The 23,340-nt window shown below is 43.8% G+C and overlaps 2 protein-coding genes across 2 annotated transcripts; one reads left to right on the top strand and one right to left on the bottom strand.

Annotated features, from left to right (window-relative positions):
• Positions 1 to 952: 952 nt before the first annotated feature.
• Positions 953 to 16,904, top strand: tgm1l1 (transglutaminase 1 like 1). The gene is made up of 14 exons (XM_041948925.1): positions 953 to 1,102; positions 4,861 to 5,159; positions 5,298 to 5,489; positions 7,584 to 7,835; positions 10,405 to 10,523; positions 10,794 to 10,901; positions 11,166 to 11,343; positions 11,917 to 12,055; positions 12,823 to 13,015; positions 13,409 to 13,562; positions 13,878 to 14,162; positions 15,185 to 15,345; positions 15,476 to 15,612; positions 15,705 to 16,904. Exons 2-14 carry the CDS (start codon positions 4,862 to 4,864, stop codon positions 15,847 to 15,849), a joined length of 2,361 nt encoding a protein of 786 aa, XP_041804859.1. The 5' UTR covers positions 953 to 1,102; position 4,861; the 3' UTR covers positions 15,850 to 16,904.
• A 1,117-nt stretch (positions 16,905 to 18,021) lies between these two features.
• On the bottom strand, positions 18,022 to 23,214 carry abhd4 (abhydrolase domain containing 4, N-acyl phospholipase B). Its single transcript, XM_041949559.1, has 8 exons — positions 23,070 to 23,214; positions 21,904 to 21,989; positions 21,591 to 21,695; positions 21,191 to 21,479; positions 19,267 to 19,454; positions 19,071 to 19,182; positions 18,803 to 18,989; positions 18,022 to 18,699 (listed from the first exon to the last, which is right to left on the bottom strand). The coding sequence occupies exons 1-8, from the start codon at positions 23,117 to 23,119 to the stop codon at positions 18,610 to 18,612; spliced, it is 1,107 nt and encodes a 368-aa protein (XP_041805493.1). The 5' UTR covers positions 23,120 to 23,214; the 3' UTR covers positions 18,022 to 18,609.
• Between the last annotated feature and the right edge of the window lie 126 nt (positions 23,215 to 23,340).

Genomic DNA, 23,340 nt, shown 5'->3' with positions numbered 1-23,340 from the left:
TTCACAGAGACTGCAACAGCACTGACAGAGGGGGGTTTCCTATAGAGGAGGTTCAACCTTGGACAGTCCACACACCATTCAAACTGTGCTTTTGGTTTATTTTGATGGTTACTGCTATGATAGCACAATTTCTCTTTATCTTTTATAGGCTGAAATAGGCACCACATACATTGTTTGCCATTTGGGATTGTCCGCTCTCTTCTTACTGAAGGAACAGGTTGTGGTTGTATGTGCCAAATCATTTTATACATTATTTTTCAATGGGTGATCACATTAGGATTCACACATTAAACACTCGTTTTTCTCCCCCCAACTGACTGATGTCTGCCTCAGCAAAGCTTTTTATAGTTAGTTAAAACTAAATAACAACTAGTTGTGAAAAAAAAAAAAAAAACATTGTAGACTAACTGAAAATAATATCTATGTTGTGCAGGCCTACTTATAAAACTAACTAAAATAAAATAAAAATGTCTTCAGCTTTATTTAAATGTGTCAACACAGCGAGCACAAGGCGTTGGTGCATCAGGGTTATTGATGGGTTTCCTCCCTAACACCTACTCTGAACTTCAATCTGCAGGCAGACAAACACTCACACTGATACAGAAACTATTCAAAACTAAACTAAAACTAAAACACTTTTAGACAGTAAAAACTTTAAACTGAAACAAGCAAATCTGAACTGAAAGAAAGAAAGAAGAGAAAAACTAATTAATGATACAAACCTATATTAAGTCTGGCCCACTCCCTGTCTGCTTTGGGGAAATAGCGCTAAACATTGCGCAACAAACTTTATCTCTGCATTGTGCAGCGTGTGAGTGTGTGTGAGTGTGTGTGTGTCATGACACACCACGTGCAGCTCGCGCTCGGCGGAGCGGTGGGAGTGGGAAACTTCGGGCCGTGCAGGGGTGGGACGGGGTGGGCCGAGCTGCGAGGAAGAGGGGTGTGTGTCCGCTTTAAGTACCGCGCAGTGTGCTCCGTCTCACGAACAAACTGATCCAAGAGCGGAGCGACGCGAGAAGAAAAGTTCTCCGAAGTTGGACGCTGAGAGATAAATACTGAGGACGAAGACGAGCTGATCCAGAGAAGAATCCGCACAGATCAGGTGGGGGTTCCTGTCACACGTCTCCTGTAATTTGCGCTGTCTTTTGAGGGGGTGTTGGGTAAAGTGCGCATGACGGCTTCTTCTTTTACGCAGGAGAAAGTAGTTTAAGTTTATAGGATGACCCTCCACAGAGGGGGAGGCTCGCACCCCATAAGAAGAATTTCACCAGGGACAGACACACATCAAAACATTTCACAGTCTAAAATCTGAATTTGCTCCTTACAGAAGGTCTTTTGTTGTCTTTATTGAACTTCAGCATCTTCCCTTAATCTCATGACGCAGTTCTGGCTGAAGTTTGGGTTTGAAGGTTCTGAAGTTTTGTTGCAGCAAAAATCCAATTGATCAGTTCCCCAGATTGGTTTCCAGTTGATAAGCAGGAGGCTTTCCCCTCCTTCCAGTCCAAGATGTTGGTTTGCTGCTTTCCTCCCTTTTTTAAATCTTTTCAATGAAGAACACTGTCCGTTAGCCTTTTTGGTTGGCAGCCAACCAGCTCCAGCTGATCTCCTTTTCTCCATCAGAGACCTGGAGGGGTGTGTAGTGCGCAGGACTTCTTGATATTTTTTCTGTTCGCGATGGCGTCCCAGGCTTCATTTATTGAGTAAATGAATTAATTTTACATGGGGCCAACCTCACCAGACCAAGCAATTGAAAGTGGGCGATGTTGTTTGGGAACTTGAATTCAAAGCGCTTATCTCAGGGGCCAGTGTGCATACCAGCCGTGCTGGCATGCCAACACAAACCCGCTGAGCAGAAGTGCAGAGCCGCAGAGGGAGAGGGCAGGATGGAAGAAGTGATACATTTGGTAGTGATAGGCGGAGGGGGCGAAGAGATGGAGTAACACTTGTTTTCAAGCTTGGCTGATGTTTGCATCAGAAGTCCATTTAAGTTTGTGCATTTAAGTGTGAGGGAAGAGAAAGGCTGCCAAAAGAATTAGTCTTGTGGAATGGCTTTTCAAGGTTTTATGGGGAAGAGTGGGTGACTCTAATTGGGCAATTCTAGGCCACCTAAGGTGCAGTACTGAGATAACTCTGCTTTTTTTTAAAAGCCTATAAAGATGCAAATTGCAAAAAAAAAAAAAAAAACAGCATGAAAAGCTTTTGTTCAATTGTTACATTTATAAAGAATCCACATTTGCTGTGTTATTTGGCCAATTATAAATTCATCTTGCGTTTTATCATCCCAAATATTTAGTCTCCCATTGTCTGCGAGTCAGGAGAAAAAAGGCAGACTCAATTTTACACCGTGAAGCGAAATCCATCGCTTTCTAACCACAACACGATGAATCGGTTCACTTCATATCAGCCCACATGTTAGTTCCTTTTTAATCAAACTCAGGGTGGAGCAAAGGCAGCACCGCATGGGTCACAGAGCGTGACCAGTTTTGGGTGGAGATGGTGTTGCAATACACACTGCTGACTTCATTGTGTCTGTCACAATGATCATGGATGTATGCACCAAATATTTAGAGGATTTGGAAACATTTGAAGGGAGGGGAACGTTATCAGACCCGCGGATGAACTCGAGGAGTAGAAAAATCTGGAGTGAATAACAATGTGCACACACACACACACGCACACACACACATAGATCTTGAGGGTCTGGTGCTTGGAGCTGCCCCTCCCTATCACCTCCTCCTCAGCTGTTGTATGCCCTTTGAACTGTACCACATAACTTCACTATCTCTGCCTTTTTCACAAAAACCAGCCTGCTCAGCCTGCCCCATGCAAATATTCAGGCATGAAAAGTGTAGGCAGAACTTTATCAAAGACTCTCACAGCTGCTTGTCTTCATGAAGGAGGTGTAGCTCTCCTCAGACGACCCCTCACGTCTCCTGTCCAGCCTGAACTTTTAGCTTCGCTTTGCAAAGCAGAGTGCTTTGGTTTCACAAAGACGGCATCAAGAGACACAGGGCTGTGCACACGGCTAAGCAGGTGTGCACAGATGCTATTTGATAAACCCCCTCGCCCAAACAGTGAAGGCCAGTCAGCTTCGCCGATCTGCTCCAACTACCTGACTCCAGTTACCTCTAAAGCCAAGTAGCAATTTTAGCTAACTACGTCACATTTTAGCCTCATCATCTTCAAAGCTGTTCACTTTTAAAAGGGAACAATGAAGCCTAAATCTAACTACTGTTTGTTAAAGTCCACTTTTCTATACAAACATCCAAACAGGGTTATCTTCGAACAAAATAACTTTATTACACTTGCAATGCATACAGTATATATTGTACTATAAAGCTAGGGCTAACTAGCCTTAGCTTGCAGTGCAAGAACATGATGCTCCACATGGATCATCAGCTGTTGAGGATGCTAACTTAACTTAACCATTAAGTCATGATTAATTAAGACCCTTTTACAGAAGTCTTGTAAAATTAGTTTACTGGGAACAGCAAAAAAAAAAAAAAAAAAAAAAAGTCATTGGATGTGTAGTTACTCACAGTTAGCTTAATTTGCTAGCTAGCTAGATCTGCTAGAATCTGTTAGCCACAGTTGTCGTTTCGGCTGAAAAAATTGACGGCCCATGTTTAGAAATGGCACCTCTGTGTGGAATTTGTGACCCCCCCCCCCCCCCCCCAAATTAACAAGAATTGTGAGTGGTAAATGTGCCACCATTATAGGCGTCTGACAGGGTAGAAAAAAATAACCGAGAGGGACGAGGCTTAGCGAACATCACCCTATAAACCAAACATCTCCTATATTTGTTTACTTAACAGCGCTGCATTTCTCCAAGTTATATGCATTATTTCAGCTCATTACAGTTTATGGGTGTTTTAACAAGAGCAAATAAAACTCCAATGGCGCTGTAACGTCTTGCTAATACGGATTTATTTTTTCGTGCAGCACGAAAATAAATCTATAATGTTGAGGCGGAGAAGTTGCAGATGCTGGCCAGAGGAGGAGGTTAGGAGAGAAAAGCCCTCCTCCCTCTGCCTTTCGCTCTTGTGGACGTTTATTGTTTTCATTTGTTCTAATGTTGACATTTGCCGTTTGACATTTGACACCAATTATACAATCTGAGTATGGACAGGAAGGAGCGGCTTATCTTCAGTGTGACAAGTGAGAGTGGGGATGTGACACTGTGATAAATGTTCATATGATCTACAGCACTGGACACTCACACCCGCAGCGTATGTACACAGGCAGAGACGTGCACACAAAATGCATTATTTCACAGCTCGGGTGAGGCGGATGGAATCCAGCTGCTTGTAGGAGGTATGTCAGATTGCTCAGGGAGTGTAGCGGGCAAGGATGAAAGGTTAAATACCCCTGAATGCCTAAGCAGAGTGCATTCCTGGAACGTGGTAATTGTGGGAAAAAGTTAAATAAAAAGTGCATTGGCTGTTTCATGATGAGGAGATGAAAGAAGAATGTTTTGTTAATCTGAAAACAAAGTCTCGGTGCAGTGAAATGCACTGTAGCACGCTGCCAACTGCCATTAGCTCCATCATTTGCATCTCTCTCTGTTTACTGTACGGTGTTTTGAAGCTGTTGGGCTTTTCCTCACTTACGTCTAGTTGTTGCAGATAGGTTTGCACCTCTCTGAGAGTTCTGCTCTCAAGCTAATAAACTTGCCATGTAAGGAATTTTGTGTGAGATTATTGTTTTATAGTCCTTTACGCCATACATCTTAATTTCAGGAAAAGCAGGATGATTCACCCGTCTTATTGTAACATTACTCAACAATGAGTCAATATGATGATTGGTATCTGCAGTTTTCCTCCCGAAATCAAAATAGCAATCTTCTAATATGTCTCCTAGAATGCCAGGTGAGCGGTTGACAGTAAGAGGGACGTCGGAGATTGGGCGTTTCCCAGGAGCAGCCCCGCCCACCAGGGTGGAGCTGACCATTCACAAAGAGGGCGAGAAGAAGCAGGAGGAAGGAGGCTGTCGCCGCTGGTTCAAGAAGATGTGTCCATGTTGCATCAAGCGCCAGACCAGCACCTCCTATGATGTTACAGATAAGGTGGATTTGATCAAACCTCCGGCGCCGGCCCCTGCGCCGGCCCCAGAGCCCGTCAAGCCAAAGCCTGAGAATGGAGACGCAAAGGAAATGGAAGGTAATGTCATGGAGTTTGGGGGTGAACTGTTGTATGACATATTTTGGACTAGGTTTCTGCATGTTGCACATATCACGATCCATAGCAGGAGTGATACAGACACATACGTCAATTTTCTGTTCAACCTTCCTCTCTCAGAAATAAAGCTGACGGTGCGCTCCGTGGACCTGCTGAGCTCCAAGACGGGTCAGAACAGACTGGAGCACCACACCGACTTGTATCACGGGGAGGAGCTGATCATCCGCAGAGGACAGACCTTCCAGATCGAGCTGGAGCTCAACAGGCCCTTCAATGCTGACACTGACAAGTTGCACCTGGAAATGAAAACAGGTACGGGTGAGGAAATAACGCTTTTTGGGAACCAAATTTTGCTGGCTCAGAAATCCAGCCCAATTGAGATCTTATTCGGAGAATAATGTGACCAGTGATTCCCAACCAGAGGTACTTGCACCCCAGACATACTTCAGCAGATGTTGCTAAACTAACTGAAGAAAACTGAAATTATATTTTGATTAGAAATAAATTCCACATGTTGAGTCAGCGAGGGAGCATAGATGTCTAAAACATTAGCTAAAAGTACAGGATAAACAGTGAGGCAGCCAAAAGAAGTGTATAAACAGATGAAAATGATAGCTGAAAGTAACAGATAAACAGTTTAAATAGCTAGATGTGTCAGATAAATGCTTGAATTAGAGCACAATTGGAACATGGTGGGCGGTGTCGATGAAGGGGCTGAGCTCATCTGACATGGTTGTGGGGGTGCGTCATTCAAACAAAGGTGGGGACCACTGCTCTAGAGCCACAGGGGATGAAGTGTAGAGCTGGTGGAGTGCACCTTCAAGACGCAGAGGAGCGAATGACTGCCTCGAAACAAGCCTGGGAAACGTTGTCAAAATACCACGCATAGCGAGCACATTTAAACCGAGCAGCAGTTCAACCGTAGCTGCACCACAAGCTTTGGATTCCACCCACCACCCCACAGCGTTAACAGTTTCCAGACCTCAGGACACCGGACACCTCCCTCTGGTATTTACAGGCCTAACACTACAGCGATTCCACTACTCACTCGGGAATAAACGGCGATTACATCAGCGCGGAGAGCGCGGCACATAGTTACATGGGAAGAGGGGATGAGGAAAAGAATTGCCAGACGCAGATAACTATCTGAGCCGTCCAAATTCGACAGGCTCTCATTAACTTTGCTTTCACACTTCACATTTGCTGCGAAACAGGTTTTAAGCGTCGCACCAAAAGCACGACCTTGCGATACTGCGGCTTCCGAAGCTGTTTGTTCGTCCGTGAAGCTGAATGAAGAGCAAAGATTTCAGTCAATTTACAAAAAAAAAAAAGTTGTTTCCAGCAGAAAAGAGACTACTTAACATTGATTTCCTTTTGAAGGGGTACACAGATGTGAAAGAGGAAGTCCTGGTTGCGCTCGGTGGAGAACAATGGCTTCTTGATAAACTCCATATTCGCTTCAGCAAATGGCAGCTAAAGCCCGGCAGGGCGCCATACAGCGAATAGCTCAGAGGAAAGCACCCGATAAGTCTTGATCCAGCTAGGAGAGTAGAAGTTTGTACAAGGCTGTTTTAGCCTTTTGTGTGTTAGCCTTCAGCAAAACACGAAGTCATCGAAGTTAACTGTCATAAGATGAAACCATTACCAACATGCTTGGCCTTCTGCAGAGAGTTGTGTGTGTGTGTGTGTGCGTGCAGTGTGGGAGGTTTTATAGCCCTGAAATTTTGTTTACTGAGACAAACCATGCACAGCCGGGTGAAGGGCTGTGATGCATGTGTGGTTTACAGCTTGCTATGGTTGTGTGAGCCACAGTGGAAACAGGCTAACAATCACTGTGACGTGAATAATGGAGTTAACTCCGTTCTCAAATACACGTTGCAGTGAAGTCCTTCCACTGCCGCCTCCGCTATCAGTCCAAATTCTCAAGGTGACTCGAGAATCAGGAAAAAGGAGAGGAGTGAAAAGCACTTTGTGGAGCTGCAGCACTTCCACTCACACATGAAAAGCAGTTATTTCAAAACGGAGGTGCAGATTCTAGCAGACAAACCGACTCACGCATCCTTTTCATCGTGCTCACTCGAGGAGCATCGAGGTCTCGATTCAAATAGAAGAGTCCGCACCTGAATCGCAGACGTTGTGCTAGTTTTTGTCAACATTTTTCACCCAAAATGTTTTGCTTGGTGTTTTGTTAGCTGGACATTTTAATTGCTTTAGTGGTTCGGAACAGGTCAGCTGCAAGCAGTTAACTTTAATCTCAACATTATGGGACATGAGAAGATTGAGGCAAGTGTCCAAATGCATTGCAGTCCATCAGGCTTTTGTTCATGAAAACTCTCCCTCGGTGTTTTCCTTTTTGTTTCGTCTTTACTGGAGCACTCTGACTCAAATATAACCTGTGTGGTGTAGGTCCCCTGCCCACGGTGTCCAAAGGCACCCATGCCATCATTCCGTTGGTAGATCACCTGGAGGATGAACGCTGGGAGGCCAAGGTCGTAGAGCAGAGCGGCAACAAGGTCAAGCTGTCCGTCAACTCCCCATCCAATGCAGTGTGCGGTCTGTACGGGCTCGCGGCGACGAGCACCTCCTCGACGGCCGAGGCGGCGACCACTCACAACGCCAGCAAGAACATCGTCATGCTCTTCAACCCCTGGTGTGAAGGTAAGATTGGCAGCGGGTGTGAACGGGAGCGTAGATCGAGGGCAGGGAAGTGGAGCAGAGACAGGAGAGAGGAGAGAGGATGAGTCACGTAAGTGATGAGAGGAGAAAAACGAAGGAAGAAAAGGCAGCATTGCATAACACGTCTGGGGTGATTTACATACTATCTGGCTAGCTATTCGGTTTGAGGGCAAATAGCTTCAAAAAGTCAACATTTTTCTTGCAGGAGAACTGTCTGATACGGGCCAGCTGCCAGGAAGAGTGCTCCAAGAACATAGCTGTTGTATTATAAATAGTGTCATCATTCTGATAACAAATACTGCTACAAAGTAGAGCCTGTTAGCCGTTTCATCCCTGAGAGGAATCCTGATATAACGTTACACATGGGTGAGAAAGTCCACCTCAGTCCACGAGTGTGTCGCTGTCCATCAAACAGCTCCGGTGTGACCCTGAGTGTAACTGTGGCGGTTATGTAACTGCGCTGGGTGTGATTGGCTTTGCCACTTACGCACCACGTTTGCACGCTCGGATATTATTTTTAACCCGTGCACACAGGGCTCATTGGTCTTATTTCCAAAATGTTTGCATGCAGAAGAAAAATTGAGGTCAGTCTTGTCGTCTCCAGTGAATAAAGCATTCGGAAATGAGGTCCGTTCTTTATTCTGCTGAGTTTCTTTCAGTTCGCTGAGCGGTTCAAACAATGCACGCAGGATATTTGACAGAAAGAAGTGTATGTGCAACACAGCAAAATAAAAAAAAAACAAAACAAAACGCAAACCTGGATTTGATAAAAATACATTCTGTCTTTCATTATGGGGTTGCTGTTCTTGGCAGCACGCCCAATCTCCTCTTCCCTCTTTCAATCTCTTCTTCCCGAGACCAATCCCACCCTCTCGCTCATAAAAGTCAGAATCCCACAATTACTGTATAAAAGCGCCACGGGCCGAGCTCAGAGTAATCCTGCAGCTGGTGACAACCTGTCCCTCCTCTCCCTCGCTTTTACTGCCTCCATGTGTGTTTCCTGCCTTTATATGCCTCTCCCACCCAGCTTTGCTCCCGTCTGCTATCTGTTGACCCGATCCTCACTCCATCTTCCCATTGCTCTGCCTTCTGGCCTCCCCCTCCTGCCTGTCCTCCTGTGTGTGTGTGTGTGTGTGTGCTTCCCCCTGCATTGCAGAAATACTCAGTAAGAAGTGAAAATCACAATTATCACAGCTGCCAAATGCTGTCAAGCTCACCTCCCTCTACTTACTCCTGTAAAATCTCAAGACACGCTGTTATGCTTCACTCTCCCTCCACCCTTTCCCTCCCAAGCATAACTTCCCCTCTTTCTCTCTTTTGTCCCTCATGACTTTGTTAAACCTCTTCCTTCCACTCGGTTTTTCTCATGTCCATCTCGAGTACTCTGACACTTAAAGCTCTCTCTTTCTTTTTTGGTGCGTTCCTTTTCCCCACCCACCGGAAATCACGGTAGCTACAGCGAGAGATAAAAGCGATGGAAAAACAAAGACACAGATTTCTGAAGCTCATGTTGGGAGTGCACACCCAAGGCTGTAGTGCTGATGTCACTCAAAACAGACCTTTTCCCATAAATGAATGTGGGCCCCGCTGCGAGGTCCATGGCCTCATTGTGTTTCTTAACCATTTCCTGGCCTTGGGGACTCTTCATTTGTGAAAAGACGTCACATTCTTCAGTGATTTAGTCACAGAAGAGTTAAATAAAGCAAGATTCTGGCTGACTCTCACAGAGAAAAATCTTGACTTGAGTCCATATCATTAAGTCTAATCCTCCAGTTTTACAGAAAGAGGCTGCTTTGTATTTTATGTCAACGTTGCTTTAATAACACCAACATTAGAGTTAACTGGATGCACTGCAAAACGTGAAATCTAAGTAAGATGAAATAACTACTATTAAAGCAACGTATACTTCCTTTTTGTCTGATTCATCATCTTTTTCACTTCTTACTGAGATTTCTTACTGGTTCTGAGTAACTTAATGCTTGAAATTAGAAACTTCCAGAATTATAAAGCTTTTTGATTGACCTGCTCTGTCGAAGTCCGAACTTCTTTGCATCCAGACAAATGTATTTGTTTTTAATTTGATGCCACTACTTTTAAATTGATCTTTGAGATTAGCTATTTTATATTTTGGGAGATGTTTTTGCACATTTTAATTAACATTTCTCCCATTTTATTGCTTTTTTTCTTGTTTTTGAGACCTGAGTTTTTGCTGTGTAGTTAAATTTAAAAGGAAGGAAAAGCTCTCCTGGTATTGATTAAACCCCTAAAAACTCACTCTGTTCATTAGAGTTACATACGTGAACCTGCATGAACAGCAATTACCTTAATGAACGTAGCCGCCATCTAATTGAGCTTAGCTATCTGACAAACCGCAACTGTTTTCCTCGACACCCCCGAGGCATGTAAAGCGTCCTGTCAGCGTTGGACATGAATAATCATTGAACTTGGCAGGCTAACGTAGGCTAACATCATGTATGTTGACTCGTGCTCGCTCTGTCCCCAGGCATAACAGTCTATAGCAGTATATAGATGTAATGTCATGTCTTTCCAGAGGACACGGTGTTCCTGGATGATGAGGAGGAGAGGAAGGAGTACGTGCTGAACGACACAGGGAGGATTTACTATGGCACAGAGAAACAAATAGGCGCTCGCACGTGGAACTTTGGGCAGGTATGAACTAACAAGACAAGATGGGACTTGAAAGTGCTGAGCGCATCTGCTTTTGAATGTCATTATGTCACCGCCTTTGGCCAACAGCCCTTTTTCTTCCTACTAATCTTTAAACAGTTATTTCTCATACGTCTATTATAATTAATGTTTATTAATGTTTCAATAATAAGACTTGTCTTTCAGTTGTACAGTATTTTTAACCCCGGGATGTGATCCATGTGTGAATGAGCTGTTGTCTTCGGCTGATGAGTTGTGTGTTTTTCGCTGTAGTTTCATGAGGGAATCCTGGAAGCATGTCTGTTTATCCTGGAGAAGAGCGACATGCCTGCATCTGGCCGAGCAGATCCCGTCAATGTGGTTAGAGTCATATCTGCCATGGTGAGTTTAAGTTTACAGTCACGTCCCACTCTCTACTTGGGTTTAGCCAGGATTTTAAAAATACTGTCACGAGTGAGCGCCCTAGTCCTCATATTTCATTTAATGAGTTAACTTTTCAGTGGTATTAGTCAAAGGTTTGTTTGTCCCAACATGAAATGCTGTTTGAAAGCCTTTTTCTTGCAAGGGCCCTAATCGCTGTTCATGCTCTTCTTGGAAAATGACAGCAGTCGCCTGTAACTGACTGTGTCACCATCCTCTTTTCAGATAAACGCTCAGGATGACTTTGGGGTTCTGGTCGGGAACTGGTCTGGGGATTACTCTGACGGAGTGTCTCCTGCGGCGTGGAGCAGCAGCGTGGAGATCCTGAGGAAATACCACTCGTCCGACGGAACGCCTGTGTCATATGGACAGTGCTGGGTCTTTTCTGGGGTCACCACAACAGGTGAGAAAAAAATACAGCAGAGAGGCCACGTGATGGTGTGTGTGCGAGAGAAAAATGTGTGATTATAGAGGACGCTTTGGATCTCAGTGGGCTGTAGAAGGACTACACCGTGTGTGTGTGCAAATGGCGAAAGGATTCAACAAAGGTCAATTTGATTAACAGTCTGCAGTTGACCATAATCATTGCTTCCCGTCCATCAGGCCCTTTTCATTAGCTGTCACTGCTGTGAATACTTCATTCATCGTGCGTGCATGCAGGGTCCCTCACATGACCCAGCCAGCCGACCTTAGCACACACACAGCGTCGCCCCTGATGGCAAGCCGTAGCTCACATGCACCCTAAATACCTCGCCCTGGCATTCCTGTCATATCTCCTACTTTTGTCACCGATAGAGCCACATGTGTCGCTTTCATTCATCCAGGGTATAACTGTACATGTGACCGTGCAAATCCCTTCTCAGCAGAAATATCTAAAGCGATTATGCTCAAGTCTTAGCATCTGGGAGCATAATTTGATGATTAAATGACCTTTTGTCAACTGAGTTTTAATGAATCTATCTGTCTTTGTTTCCAGTGCTGCGTGGCCTTGGCATACCCGCCCGCAGTGTGACCAACTTCCAGTCCGCTCATGATACTGACGTATCCCTCACTACAGATGTCTATTTGGATGAGAACATGGACCCGATCGACTACCTCAATAGCGACTCTGTCTGGTAAGATGTGTCACTTTACGTGGCCGGGACACCGTGTTCGCAGAATTGCCTGCTGCTAAATCCATACCACGGGAATGCGCCGTATATTAAGATCCGCTCTGAAAGCAGTTCCCTCTAACTTGAAACCCCAGAGACGTCACGCTCTTTCAATTATTTGCAACTCCTCTCAGACTGCAGAGGCTAGTGTGGTGCCTCTCTGCTCTCTAGCAGTACCGTGACGACCTCAGAATGATTGGTATCATTTCTTCTTCCCTCTGACTAGTTTTTACACTTTTCATTCCACCAGGCACTTGTTGCAATGTAACTTCATTTTGATCAGTAATTACTGTTCAAATAAAGATAATACATTTATAAACTTCCTAATTCCTGATTATCTGATTGTCTTACCCCATTTCCATTCTTGCATCAAGATGTTTGATACTTTCGCCCAACCTGCACACATGCTCACCAGCTCAGTAACACAAATCTGATGTTAAAATGGTTTGAGAAGTTTAAGAGTTTAAGAGTTTATGCTATGAAATCTTAAAGGAACAGTGAAACATGCTTCTGTTTTTCTTGCTGAGAGTTAGATGAGAGGATTGATTCTTGTTTGTTCAATATGAAGCTAAGCAAGGAGATGGTTAGCTCTGTTTAGCTTAGCACAAGAAACTGAAAACAGAGGAAAATGGTGTACAAATGTCATTATGCGAAGCTAAAAAAGCTTAGTTCTCAAATTTTCTAAATATTCCTTTTAAGCCTCAAATTAACGTAGTTTGAATCCCATCTAGGAACTTCCACGTGTGGAATGACTGCTGGATGGCGAGACCAGACCTGCCCCCTGGTCATGGAGGCTGGCAGGCTGTTGACTCCACTCCCCAGGAAACGAGCCAGGGCACCTTCCGCTGCGGCCCCGCCTCTGTCAACGCCATCCGCTCCGGCCAGGTCTACCTCAAACATGACACGCCGTTCGTCTTTGCTGAGGTGAGTGCCAGAAACTGGCGAGTCTGCTTGAACAGAGATCTTTGCTATTTAGTTGTCTCTAGGTGCATTACCAAAGGGAGAGGAACATGGTCAAACTACATTGCATGTATACAGGATTTAAAAAGATGGTCTTTGGAGCTGGAATAACTATGTGAGGCATAAAGCATGAAACTTTTAGATTTGATAGATATAAATTAGTGCTTCTCAGCAGACACCTTCTCTAGCAGCATGCATTATTTTCCAAATAGAGTCCAACACTCACCCATGTTGTTCACAGAGGAATAACAAAGACACTTGTACAAAGGAAAGATAGATAACAGATCAAAGTGATGCATACTCTGGTTCAACTTCATCATCAGGAGCTAATGCTGTGTGATGGGACTTTTCTATTAGGTCAACAGTGATAAGATCTACTGGCAGAGGAACCTGGATGGTTCATTCAGCCAGATCCACAGCGAGAAGAAAGCTGTCGGCCACTTCATCAGCACTAAAGCAGTGGGCTCTGACGAGCGGGCAGACATCACACACCTGTACAAACACCAGGAAGGTAGTGACAAGCATATTGCACTTCGCTAATTGCATTTCTGCAACAGATTGATGCTCCAGAACCAGACAGAAATATTTCTACACTACCGGGAACTATCTTAAAATGTCATGATTAAATGTTTTCTTGCTGCGTAGATCATTTTGCTGCGCGTAGAATCCCCTCATCTGACCTCTCACCTGCTCTTCACAGTTTTAAATTATGTGTCTCTGCTTGCTTTGTTTGGAGGACTGTGGGCCATATCTCTTGTATCTGCCAATAAATCCTCAGACATCAGACAGGATGAGGTGCACTCACCGTCTCCTCCCTCTTGACCAGGTTCGGAAGAGGAACGCATCGCCGTGGAGACTGCCAGTCGCTATGGCAGCAAGCCAAATACCTACTCCACACCCATGGCGGAGGACGTGAGCGTGGAGGTGAGGATGGAGGGTGAGGGGCCCAGGATGGGTGCCGACGCCCAGCTGAGCATCCTGGTGAAGAACCTGAGCTCGCAGCCTCGCAAGACCACTCTGCACAGCCAGGCGGCCGTCATGTACTACACCGGTGTGCTGAAGGACACCATCAAGAAGGAGCAGATCCTTGTGGAGCTTTTGCCCAATGAAGGTTGGCTTTCCACTAAGCTTAAACGTCCCTATATTTGTGATGAAAGGCGATAATAATGACAAACTCAGAGAGCTGACTTTGCAGTTCCACTCAGCTCTATAGAGCTTTAGCGCCTTTTAGCTCATTGTTTTGGTTTAAAGGCCTTCACTAACTCACTGCTCTCATAAAAATCCACCATGAGCTCTAAAAATCCATCGTACACCACCTGTCCAGAATCAAACAGCAGACAAAGCTATCAACTAGCTGACACTAAGTGGTGGAGGAGTATTTAATAGCTAAATGGGCAGATTTTCAGGAGTTGGAGTTGGTGGAGCTAAAAGGAGAGTGAATGCTAATGTTTAAACTGTTTGCTAACTTAATTCAGGTTTAAAACATGCTTATATAGCTTGATGAACAGCTCGCGATGGACACAAGTTACAGTCAAGATACTGTAAAAAACAAAACACTAAAACAGTTGTGGAGAAAATAATTTGACGAATTTTATAAATTCTTATTAAAGGAACAGGTTGACATGTTGGAAAACACACATGTCCGCATTCTTGTGACTTTCATTCTTATGACTGTACGGTAAATATGAAGCCACAGGCCGCAGCCAGTTAGCTTAGCTTCGCTTGTCTGTACAAAGACCTGGAAAAACAAGTCGCTCTGTTATGGGGGGTTATATGTGTGTGTCTGACTATTTCTTGGCGCAATGACTTCCTGGACGTTCTACAGGGTGATTCACTCGGGGAAGTCATGTGCCCGGCCATGAGATAGCCGGGCACACACACACCTCACAAAACCGCAGCCTTGTTCACTCTGGCTTTTGCTTGGATTTAACAAACAAGATATAGCATGTTAACTGGTGAGCTTTGATGGTGCTGGTAAATGGATTTTGTTACCTTTGGACAGAGCCAGGCTTGCTGTTTCCACGTGTTTCCAGTCTTTATGCTAAGCTAATAAGCTAGTAATGCAAAGACAGGAAAACCTGCATAGTAACAACACCCAACGTACTAAGCCCAACATCCTGTACCTCCACACAGAGAAGACCATTGAGTGGATGCTGCCGTACCAACAGTACCAAAACCAGCTGGTGGATCAGGCAGCCCTGATGCTGACCCTCTCGGGAAGAGTCAGTGAGACCCAGCAAGTACTCGCCAACCAGACCTCCTTCAGGCTCCGTACACCTGATCTCAGCATCACGGTAGGTTTTTGTGTTACATAACCATTCAAATCATTAGTTCTAGTGACATTATTCCATCTGGAACATAGACAAATTGTAGGAAAAGGTTTTATTCAGCCCTCCTGACTCATTTCCAATGACCCTCTGGCAGCCTTTGGGAGAGGCCGTGGTTGGTAAGGAGATGGCGGCCAAGATTACCTTCACCAACCCTCTGCCACGTATGCTAAAGGCGGTGGTGTTCAGGGTGGAGGGCCTGGGTCTGCAGAAGGGCCATGAAGTGGTTGTAGGGTAAGAACAAGAGACACCTCCCTCTCTTTTGCCTCCTCCTCTCTGTCACACCCTCTTTCATACTAATGCCCCCCTCCTCTTTCCCCTCTCAGTGATGTCAGCAGCCACTCCACCGTGACATTGACGGAGCACTTCATCCCCACCCAGCCGGGACCCAGGAAGCTGGTGGCGTCGCTCGACTGTAAACAGCTCTCGCAAGTGCACGGAGTGGCTGATATCATCGTTCTGGAGCAATGAGAAGGAGCTAGCGACATCACTTCCTGTGCTGCTTCTCTCACATCGCCTTTTCCTTATAAAATATGAACAGAGAACCTCTGATTATATGAAACATGTTTATGTATCTTCAAAATATCTTGTTTATTTTGTACTACAGATATTTTTAATATTATGAATAGACCATTAACAGTTGTAGCATTGTTAGCATTATTAACTTGAAATGATATGAATTCACACCTCTACCTTGCTCTTAAATGTCAGAACTGTGGTGAAGTATGCGGTGGGGCTCTAATGCACGCACAGCAAGTGAAGCGCTTTAATTTCCATGCATTTGTATGTCGATTGCATAGACTGTCATAACACTAGTGCATTTCAAGACACTGAACAAATGATGTGAAGGTGCGGAAAGGTCATGACCATGTGGCGATAATGTAAATACTGTGTGTGTGTTATTCATATAGCTGAGAAGTATGTGAAACGTATTGTCAGACAAAATGAACCTCACGTGGCTTACATGAAGGGAGGGGGGGGCGGGGGTTAAAGGGAATGATGTCAAAATTGGCAGTGACATTTTACAAAGGGCACACTGTAATTTCCCTTTTTTTCCTGTTACATTCGACTGAAGAAGTTGTGATTTGTGAAAATTATTGTTTGAAAGATTAAGATATTTTTGCAGACCAAACGATGTCACGGGGTGTAAAAGGTTATTTAAATCACCATCAGATGAAATGCTTATTCATAGTGCGAGTTACCACTCAGAAAACTGAATGCAAACCTGGACGTTCCCTTTGGGAAAATTCGGCCAGATGTTGTTCTGTGTGTCTTGTGTGTGTTTGTCCATCACGTGTTTATAATATCTCTGACGTCAGCTTCACAGTGTATCGCAACTTACCTGCAAAACTGTACTTGTCACTTGCTAGCAAACCATATCAGAATAGAGGCCACGAGTTTAAGTTCAGCACTCAAAGTACAATGTGAAGGAAGCTACTTTAATGATATTACACTATTTATCTACCTGGAGTGTTATTTTTTGTATAGTATGTGTTGTGTTGGTAATAAAACTTACACTGACATGATTACCTGACTCCTGAGTTATTTTCTACGTCCTTACATCATCAGACAAGTCTTAGCTGGAGAGACAGGTTCAAATTATGACGGAATCCAGAGATCAGAGACGAAGCGGCAAGCGGTTACTTGTATTTTTCCATTTCTTACTGTTTTTCTTGTGTGTTGCATGAGCGGTGATCTGCTGCGTAGTGACTCATTTCAACTGTGCAACTTGAGGCAGGTGACACACCTTCGCTGCATTTCATTTTGCAGGGTAATGATGACATAGCTGCAGGTACTGGAGTATGTGATTGTGATATTTTATGTTTGACATGCATGCAGAGGGTTTTACTGTTCCTCTCTGGCATGCTGTGGTTAACACTACTGGAGAGTTCAGGCCAAGCTAGAGGTTAGGGACGGCTGGCTTGTCTCCACTCTTCGTCTCATGCTTCCAGATGTTTTATTTGTTGCAAAATGTAGAGCTATAATCTCTCTTTTGACTGACAGCTCACTAGCTGCAGTCTTTTAACACATGAAGTGCAGCCATGGAGTGCAACTAAGTATATTTACTGTAGCACTATAGTACAATTTTGAGGTGGATGTACTGTATGTTTCTTTATACTTGTACTCTGGTGCATGTATTTGACAGCTATATTAAACATCAGCTTTTCATTTTAAAACTTTAGTAATAAAATCAATTATGCCTAAAAAACACATTTTCTTTTGCTTGAAATGGAGTGTTTGGATACCCTAGTACAACTACTGATACTTAAATAAAAGATTGACAATTTTTCCAACTGCTGATATTGTTCAGAAATTTAATATGTTCTTTTAGATTGAACTAATCAAGGGTATGCAGAATAGTTAGTTAGCTCCACATCAAGCAGTTGGCCATTAAAATGCTGTTTACACGTTCTCAGCGGTAATTCAACTTCATGATGAGTACTTTTGTTCTATGTTTTGCTGATAATATTTGAGTTTTTACTGATACAACATGAACTCAACATTGAATGCTTCCAAAATCAATTTTTGACATGCAGAAGCGTTAAGCAAAGCGTAAACCTAATCAAAATGACACTCGTTACTGACCTCTACTGGTTGGGTGGCGAAGTGCATCACAGTGGATTTCTACAGTGGCACAGGAAACAGTTTGTCCAATAATCTTTTAATGTTTTCAAGGTATAAAATACAAACAGCTGCTTGACACTGCTGGTAAGATGTGAGAGAGAAGCATGAATCAAAGAAAACAATATCTCTACAGTACTTTAGGTTCCTGTCAGGCACATGTAAAAAGCCATGTGGCTGCTCTATAACGTAGAGTCTCAGAGCGACCAGTGTAGTGGTTGTCTTTCATTTACTTCCAAAAATGCAACAATGGGCAACATTATTTGAATTCAATTATAACTGAATACGCTGACAAAAACATTAGCTGACAAATAAAGTCACATTATAAATAAATCAATACTAAATTGAAAAAAAAAGCTTATATTAAATGACAAAATGACAAATAACAAATGACAAAATAACTTTACTACAATAAAATCAATAATAACAAATGACATTTAACCTCATGTCGAGCTCCATTATGCTCAGATATGCCCGAACGCAAAACTCAGCGGCATGCTTCACATGCAAAGGTGTCAGTGCTAAAACTAACATGAACTGTCTGTATACTTTCAGTCCTTTCACACACACAACCATACGCCCACAACCTTAACACACACACACAGGTGGTCAGTTAACAGAGTTACATATTCTTTCCACCACTCTGTTGAACTCCTCTGGTTGATCAGCATACACGTGGTGAGAGGCTTCATTTATCAGCTGCACAGTGGAATAGATGAGGAAATAAAGATCACTAAAACATTCAGCAGTTATACGCTACTAATGTCTCCCACGTAACTCTTTACTCTGCATCTCTACTCACCAGCACTTTGGTGTGGACCTGGTTCCTGATCCGGACCACTCTGTCCCCAGATGAGCTGTCCACCCAGGAGCGTGCTCCATACAGCATGGTGAGGGGCATGGAGGGGGGCAGGAGGTGAATCCGCTGCAGCATGGGCCTCTTAGCCCAGCCTAGAGACTCTGACATGGCCCGGAAACCCACCTCACCACTGGGAGGAGGACAGGAAATGGTCAGTTTTTTGCACGCATTATGTTCTGTTACTAAAAATGTGATGCAGGCGCTGGCTTACCTCGGGGTCTGTGCATTACAGTGGTAGATGTACTGCGTCATGGTGTCATCGTCAAACAGATCTTCGAATTTCCTTTTGAAATCGGGACGGAATCTGTTCACCAAGCCTGGACCTGGATCAATGGCATTTTGTAAGACGGGTGCAAAGGGTATAATGGGGCACAATGGGCTGTTGGATAAACAGGAACATATCTTACCCCACGGTCCTGCTGCTCTGATCACAGCCAGTGGGTTGAAGAGGGAAACCACTGCTGCAATAGCTTTTATCCAGCGTGGAGGGGGCGGCCTCTTCACCACCTCTGTCCCCTGACCCTGACCCTCTTCGGTCTGTGTCTGGGGTCGCTCAGGGAAACCCCAGGGGTCTACTAGGATAAGATGCGACACTCTGCAAAAGGAGAGCAGAATACATTATAGCATCTTATCAACTGGCAAATATTTGTCATCATCATATGCACAGCAGAAGGTGGTGTGCATTGCTGTTTTTTCGGATTCTACCACTAGGGGGTGCCAAAGTCAGGATTTTTTTTGCTAGTTAACTGATGTGTTAACTATAAGTGCCCCATTTCACATTAAATATAGTAATCTGATCCCTCTGTGCATGTAAAAATAGTAATTAATGCATCTTAAAGTTTAAAGGAATAGTTTGCCAGTTTTGCAAATATGCCTACTACCAGCACCTCTAAAGCTCACTATTAAACACCTTACATTTTGTGCGTTTAATCCAGTAAAAGTTAAAAGTTATAGTTTTATGGATGATTATGTTCTGGACTATTTTATGGTCAGGCACAGTCACTTCCTGGAGTCTTGTCATCACCGTGAGGTTGCCAGGTGACCAGCGGAGACTCTTAGAAATGGCCCCACCTGGCAGAAAAACAGTCTGGCTGTTTCCAGTCTTTGTGCAAAGCCGAGCTCACTGTCTGCTGGTGATAGCTCCATATTTACCATACAAACATGAGAGTAAATAAGCTACGCTAATTTCCTGAAACGCCAAACTATTCCTTTAAAAGCATGACATTTTTATGGCGTTGCTAGCACTTGTATTAAGTAGCCAAACACAATAAAATGGGCCAAACATCAACGGTCGTGGAAAATGATTACTGCCGAAACAGATCCGATCTGACTGCCACAAATTTTAATTTAACATATTTGTTCCAAACAAATGAAGTTAATAGAAACTGATTTCTTTAATTATGATAATAATAATATCATAAATGTATTAAAATATTCTGTCAGCAACAAATGCTGTAGCAACTGACACAATAGTGTGACTATTACTATTATTACCATTACAGAATGATTATTAGTTCCGTTAATTCAACTAAAAACATTCTTAAAATCATTTATTAAACCCCTTACCGCCGATTGTCACGAATTCGCATCATACCGCTTTAATCCACATTGCAGCTGAATCGTGCATGCATTCCTCTAATGCCGGTTTGTGCATATTCAACACACACCCAGGAACCTTTGCAAGCACTGGTTTCTTGTCGGACTGGTCAAAGTAAAAACTACATCCGTTGTGTTGTTCCTACAATGTAATGCTTGTAAGCCAATTTTGTGGCTGTTTTGATGAAATACATGAATTTTGAATACACAAAAAGATGTTTTTACTGCATTTAAGCATTGAAAAAAGTGGACATATACTGTTTATTTGAACCCTATTCTAGTTGGTGCTATAATGTAAATAGTTGTAAACAATTTTGTGGCTTTTAGATGGATAGATTTACTAATCTCCAAAGAGAAATTGTGAATTTTGAAAAAACATATTTAAGCATTAACGCCTGTTGTTGCTAATTTGCATCATACCTAAATTTATGTCTATTGTATGTGCTACAGAAAAATTAGCAAACTCCTCTTAATTTAGGATCAATTTGAAAGCAAAAACACAAAGAATTAATTTTCTTTTCAGGCGTCAAGGGGTTAAATTCAGTTTTCTTCATTCAGATATGTGCCAGGTAAATGTGACACACTCAACATATGCTACCTAAATACAATCTATACAATCTCTTTTCACTGCAAATGACTTAGTGAAAGTCCTTAATCCTGACTCACTGTCAGCTGCATGGCTACTTAATCCATGATTATTTGACGTTTCACATGGTATCCTAACCGTATTATTACCTAGAAGGGTACTGGATGGCATAGGAGGCAGCCAGGTACCCCCCCAGACTGTGTCCCAGCAGAATCATGTTCTCCAGGCCCACAGACTGCCTCCACTGCTCAATAGAGCTGACAAACTGCTCCTCTGCCTTGGCAGCATCTGAGGGGAAGGGGGGCCTGGAGCTCCTGCCAAAGCCCAGCAGGTCAAAGGCGTAAACGGGCCGCGACCGACTCAGCGTCTCGAGGTTCCTGATCCACAGGCCTACCCCTCCTCCAAAGCCGTGGACCATCACCAGGGGAGTCTTTGGAGCTTGAGAAAAAAAGACATGGCGGAGTTACAGCAGAGGTCTTACACTGCACACAGCACTGTGTGTGACAGCCATTGCTGATAAACAAACAAAGACCGAGGGGACGGCGGTACCTTGTTCTGCAGGTTTGCGCATCGTCTTGTTGGTGACGGTCAGAGTCCATATGCGATCCTGGTTTGGCAGGGTCACAAACCTGGCCCACAGGTCATTCTGAATACCTGAATGTGAACAATACATGAACAAATAAAGAGGAGTGATGATTACCGTAACCCCAGTCACATAACAGCTGCCACATCTGTGTCGTATTGAACAAAGAGAAGCCCCTCATGGGGAGACAGACATTTTGTACTTCATTCCAAGTGTTAAGCTACATTTATGTTAGCTCCCTGATTTTACAGTATCCAGTATAAGTCAAAGCATCCTCACGAGCAAGAATCTTGGACTCTGTAGTCTTCAAAAGGGACATGGAGGTCGGACGCCAGGAGGGCCACCAGCTCCAGACTGAACTAGACCTGACAGGAGAGAGGTGAAGACATGAAAAGAACGATCAGATAGTGGCTGCTGCAGGATACGCACACTGACTGTGTAACTCCAATGGCAGTGGTGAGAGTCCAAGGCTAAAGTCAGCATTATCATTATTTGCATGGAGCACTGGAGCTACACGCCCAGGAGTGTCTATTCAGCGCCACCATGCTGTCAATCAAAGTCACAGCAGTGATGTAGTGCTTCATATTTATCATTACTGCCTCTGACCACTGAAGAGTAATCAGCATTTAAATTCCACGCAGTTTCGCATGTGACACATACACCACATTTACAAACTAGGGTGCGGCCAACCTTTGTATTTTAAGGATAGAAACTACAAAGGCGGGTAAGCTGAGCTGGGGGGGGGGGGGGGGGTTTATATCCCCCCCCACTTCCTCTTTGATTGGAGGTGGAAACAGGCCAGTGTCACATTTCTATCTCCACCATCACTACTCCAGGTACGCCGCCAAGCCCTTCCACCTGGCTATTCAAATTTGCTGAGTCATCCAGACAACCAGCTCACGTTGAAGTGCACTTCTCCTGAGTGACTTACAACTTTAAAAGACCTTTTGTTGTCAGGAGAGGCAGATTAGGACAATCTAATTTAATCAACATATAAAGTGAACAAATGCTGCTAATTAATAAAACTAATAATATCCTACAGCACTGATTAAGGAAGTTACAGTGAGCCAGTGATGGGCTACTTTATGGTCAGTTTACACTGATTACACTACCTTTTTCCTATTCCTGTCACATAAAGATTTCCTGCTCACTGTCTTTGTGCCATATTAATATACCTGTAGGTGGCTACATCTATAGAAGGTCAGAAGTGTTATGGCACATGGATGTAAATATAAGGACATGTATATTTTACACATGATTAAGGTACAATGACACAACACTGTAGTAACGTGGTGGTACAAAGACCTCAATAATTGTTTTGAAGAAGGAAAACGACACTTTGAACACACCCGGTTTTTAAAAGTTTAGCTAGCTTGTGATGTAAGCAGACAGACAGTGTGCTGAAGGACAGTGTTTTCGGCGATGTGCTTCTCCAAGTTACTTACTCTGTCTCACAGTCGTTCTGTATCGGAGCTGCGGCTGTAGCGGGATCCATTAGTTAGCATATTCCAGTGACCATATTCAATTAAACTGAGTTATGAGGTGGTTAACACGCTATCCTGCTCCTGCATTGAAATACACACTATTGTAGGCTGGTTTCTAATGTTTTGTAACGCGTACATTCCTAGGTCAGCTGATCGGGTACAAAGATGTTCAATTGCGAAGATGCACAACGCGAAACTCATACACCAGTGCATCTAAAAGGCTGACTGGGCT

This window comes from Chelmon rostratus, chromosome 12 (assembly GCF_017976325.1).
Source record: "Chelmon rostratus isolate fCheRos1 chromosome 12, fCheRos1.pri, whole genome shotgun sequence".
In the NCBI taxonomy this organism is placed as follows: domain Eukaryota; kingdom Metazoa; phylum Chordata; class Actinopteri; order Chaetodontiformes; family Chaetodontidae; genus Chelmon; species Chelmon rostratus.
This window is presented reverse-complemented; position numbering and strand designations above follow the sequence as displayed.

What these genes read in the sequence shown, in the direction of transcription:
- tgm1l1 (XM_041948925.1), top strand. Translation starts at nt 4,862, where the DNA reads ATGCCAGGTGAGCGGTTGACAGTAAGAGGGACGTCGGAGATTGGGCGT. An exon ending in TTAGAGTCATATCTGCCATG is followed by an intron (nt 10,902 to 11,165) that starts GTGAGTTTAAGT and finishes TCCTCTTTTCAG; the next exon opens with ATAAACGCTCAGGATGACTT. An exon ending in GGAGCTTTTGCCCAATGAAG is followed by an intron (nt 14,163 to 15,184) that starts GTTGGCTTTCCA and finishes ACCTCCACACAG; the next exon opens with AGAAGACCATTGAGTGGATG.
- abhd4 (XM_041949559.1), bottom strand. Translation starts at nt 23,119, where the DNA reads ATGGATCCCGCTACAGCCGCAGCTCCGATACAGAACGACTGTGAGACA. An exon ending in AGAGTCCAAGATTCTTGCTC is followed by an intron (nt 21,696 to 21,903) that starts GTGAGGATGCTT and finishes GTTCACATTCAG; the next exon opens with GTATTCAGAATGACCTGTGG. An exon ending in GCGCAAACCTGCAGAACAAG is followed by an intron (nt 21,480 to 21,590) that starts GTACCGCCGTCC and finishes TTTTTTCTCAAG; the next exon opens with CTCCAAAGACTCCCCTGGTG.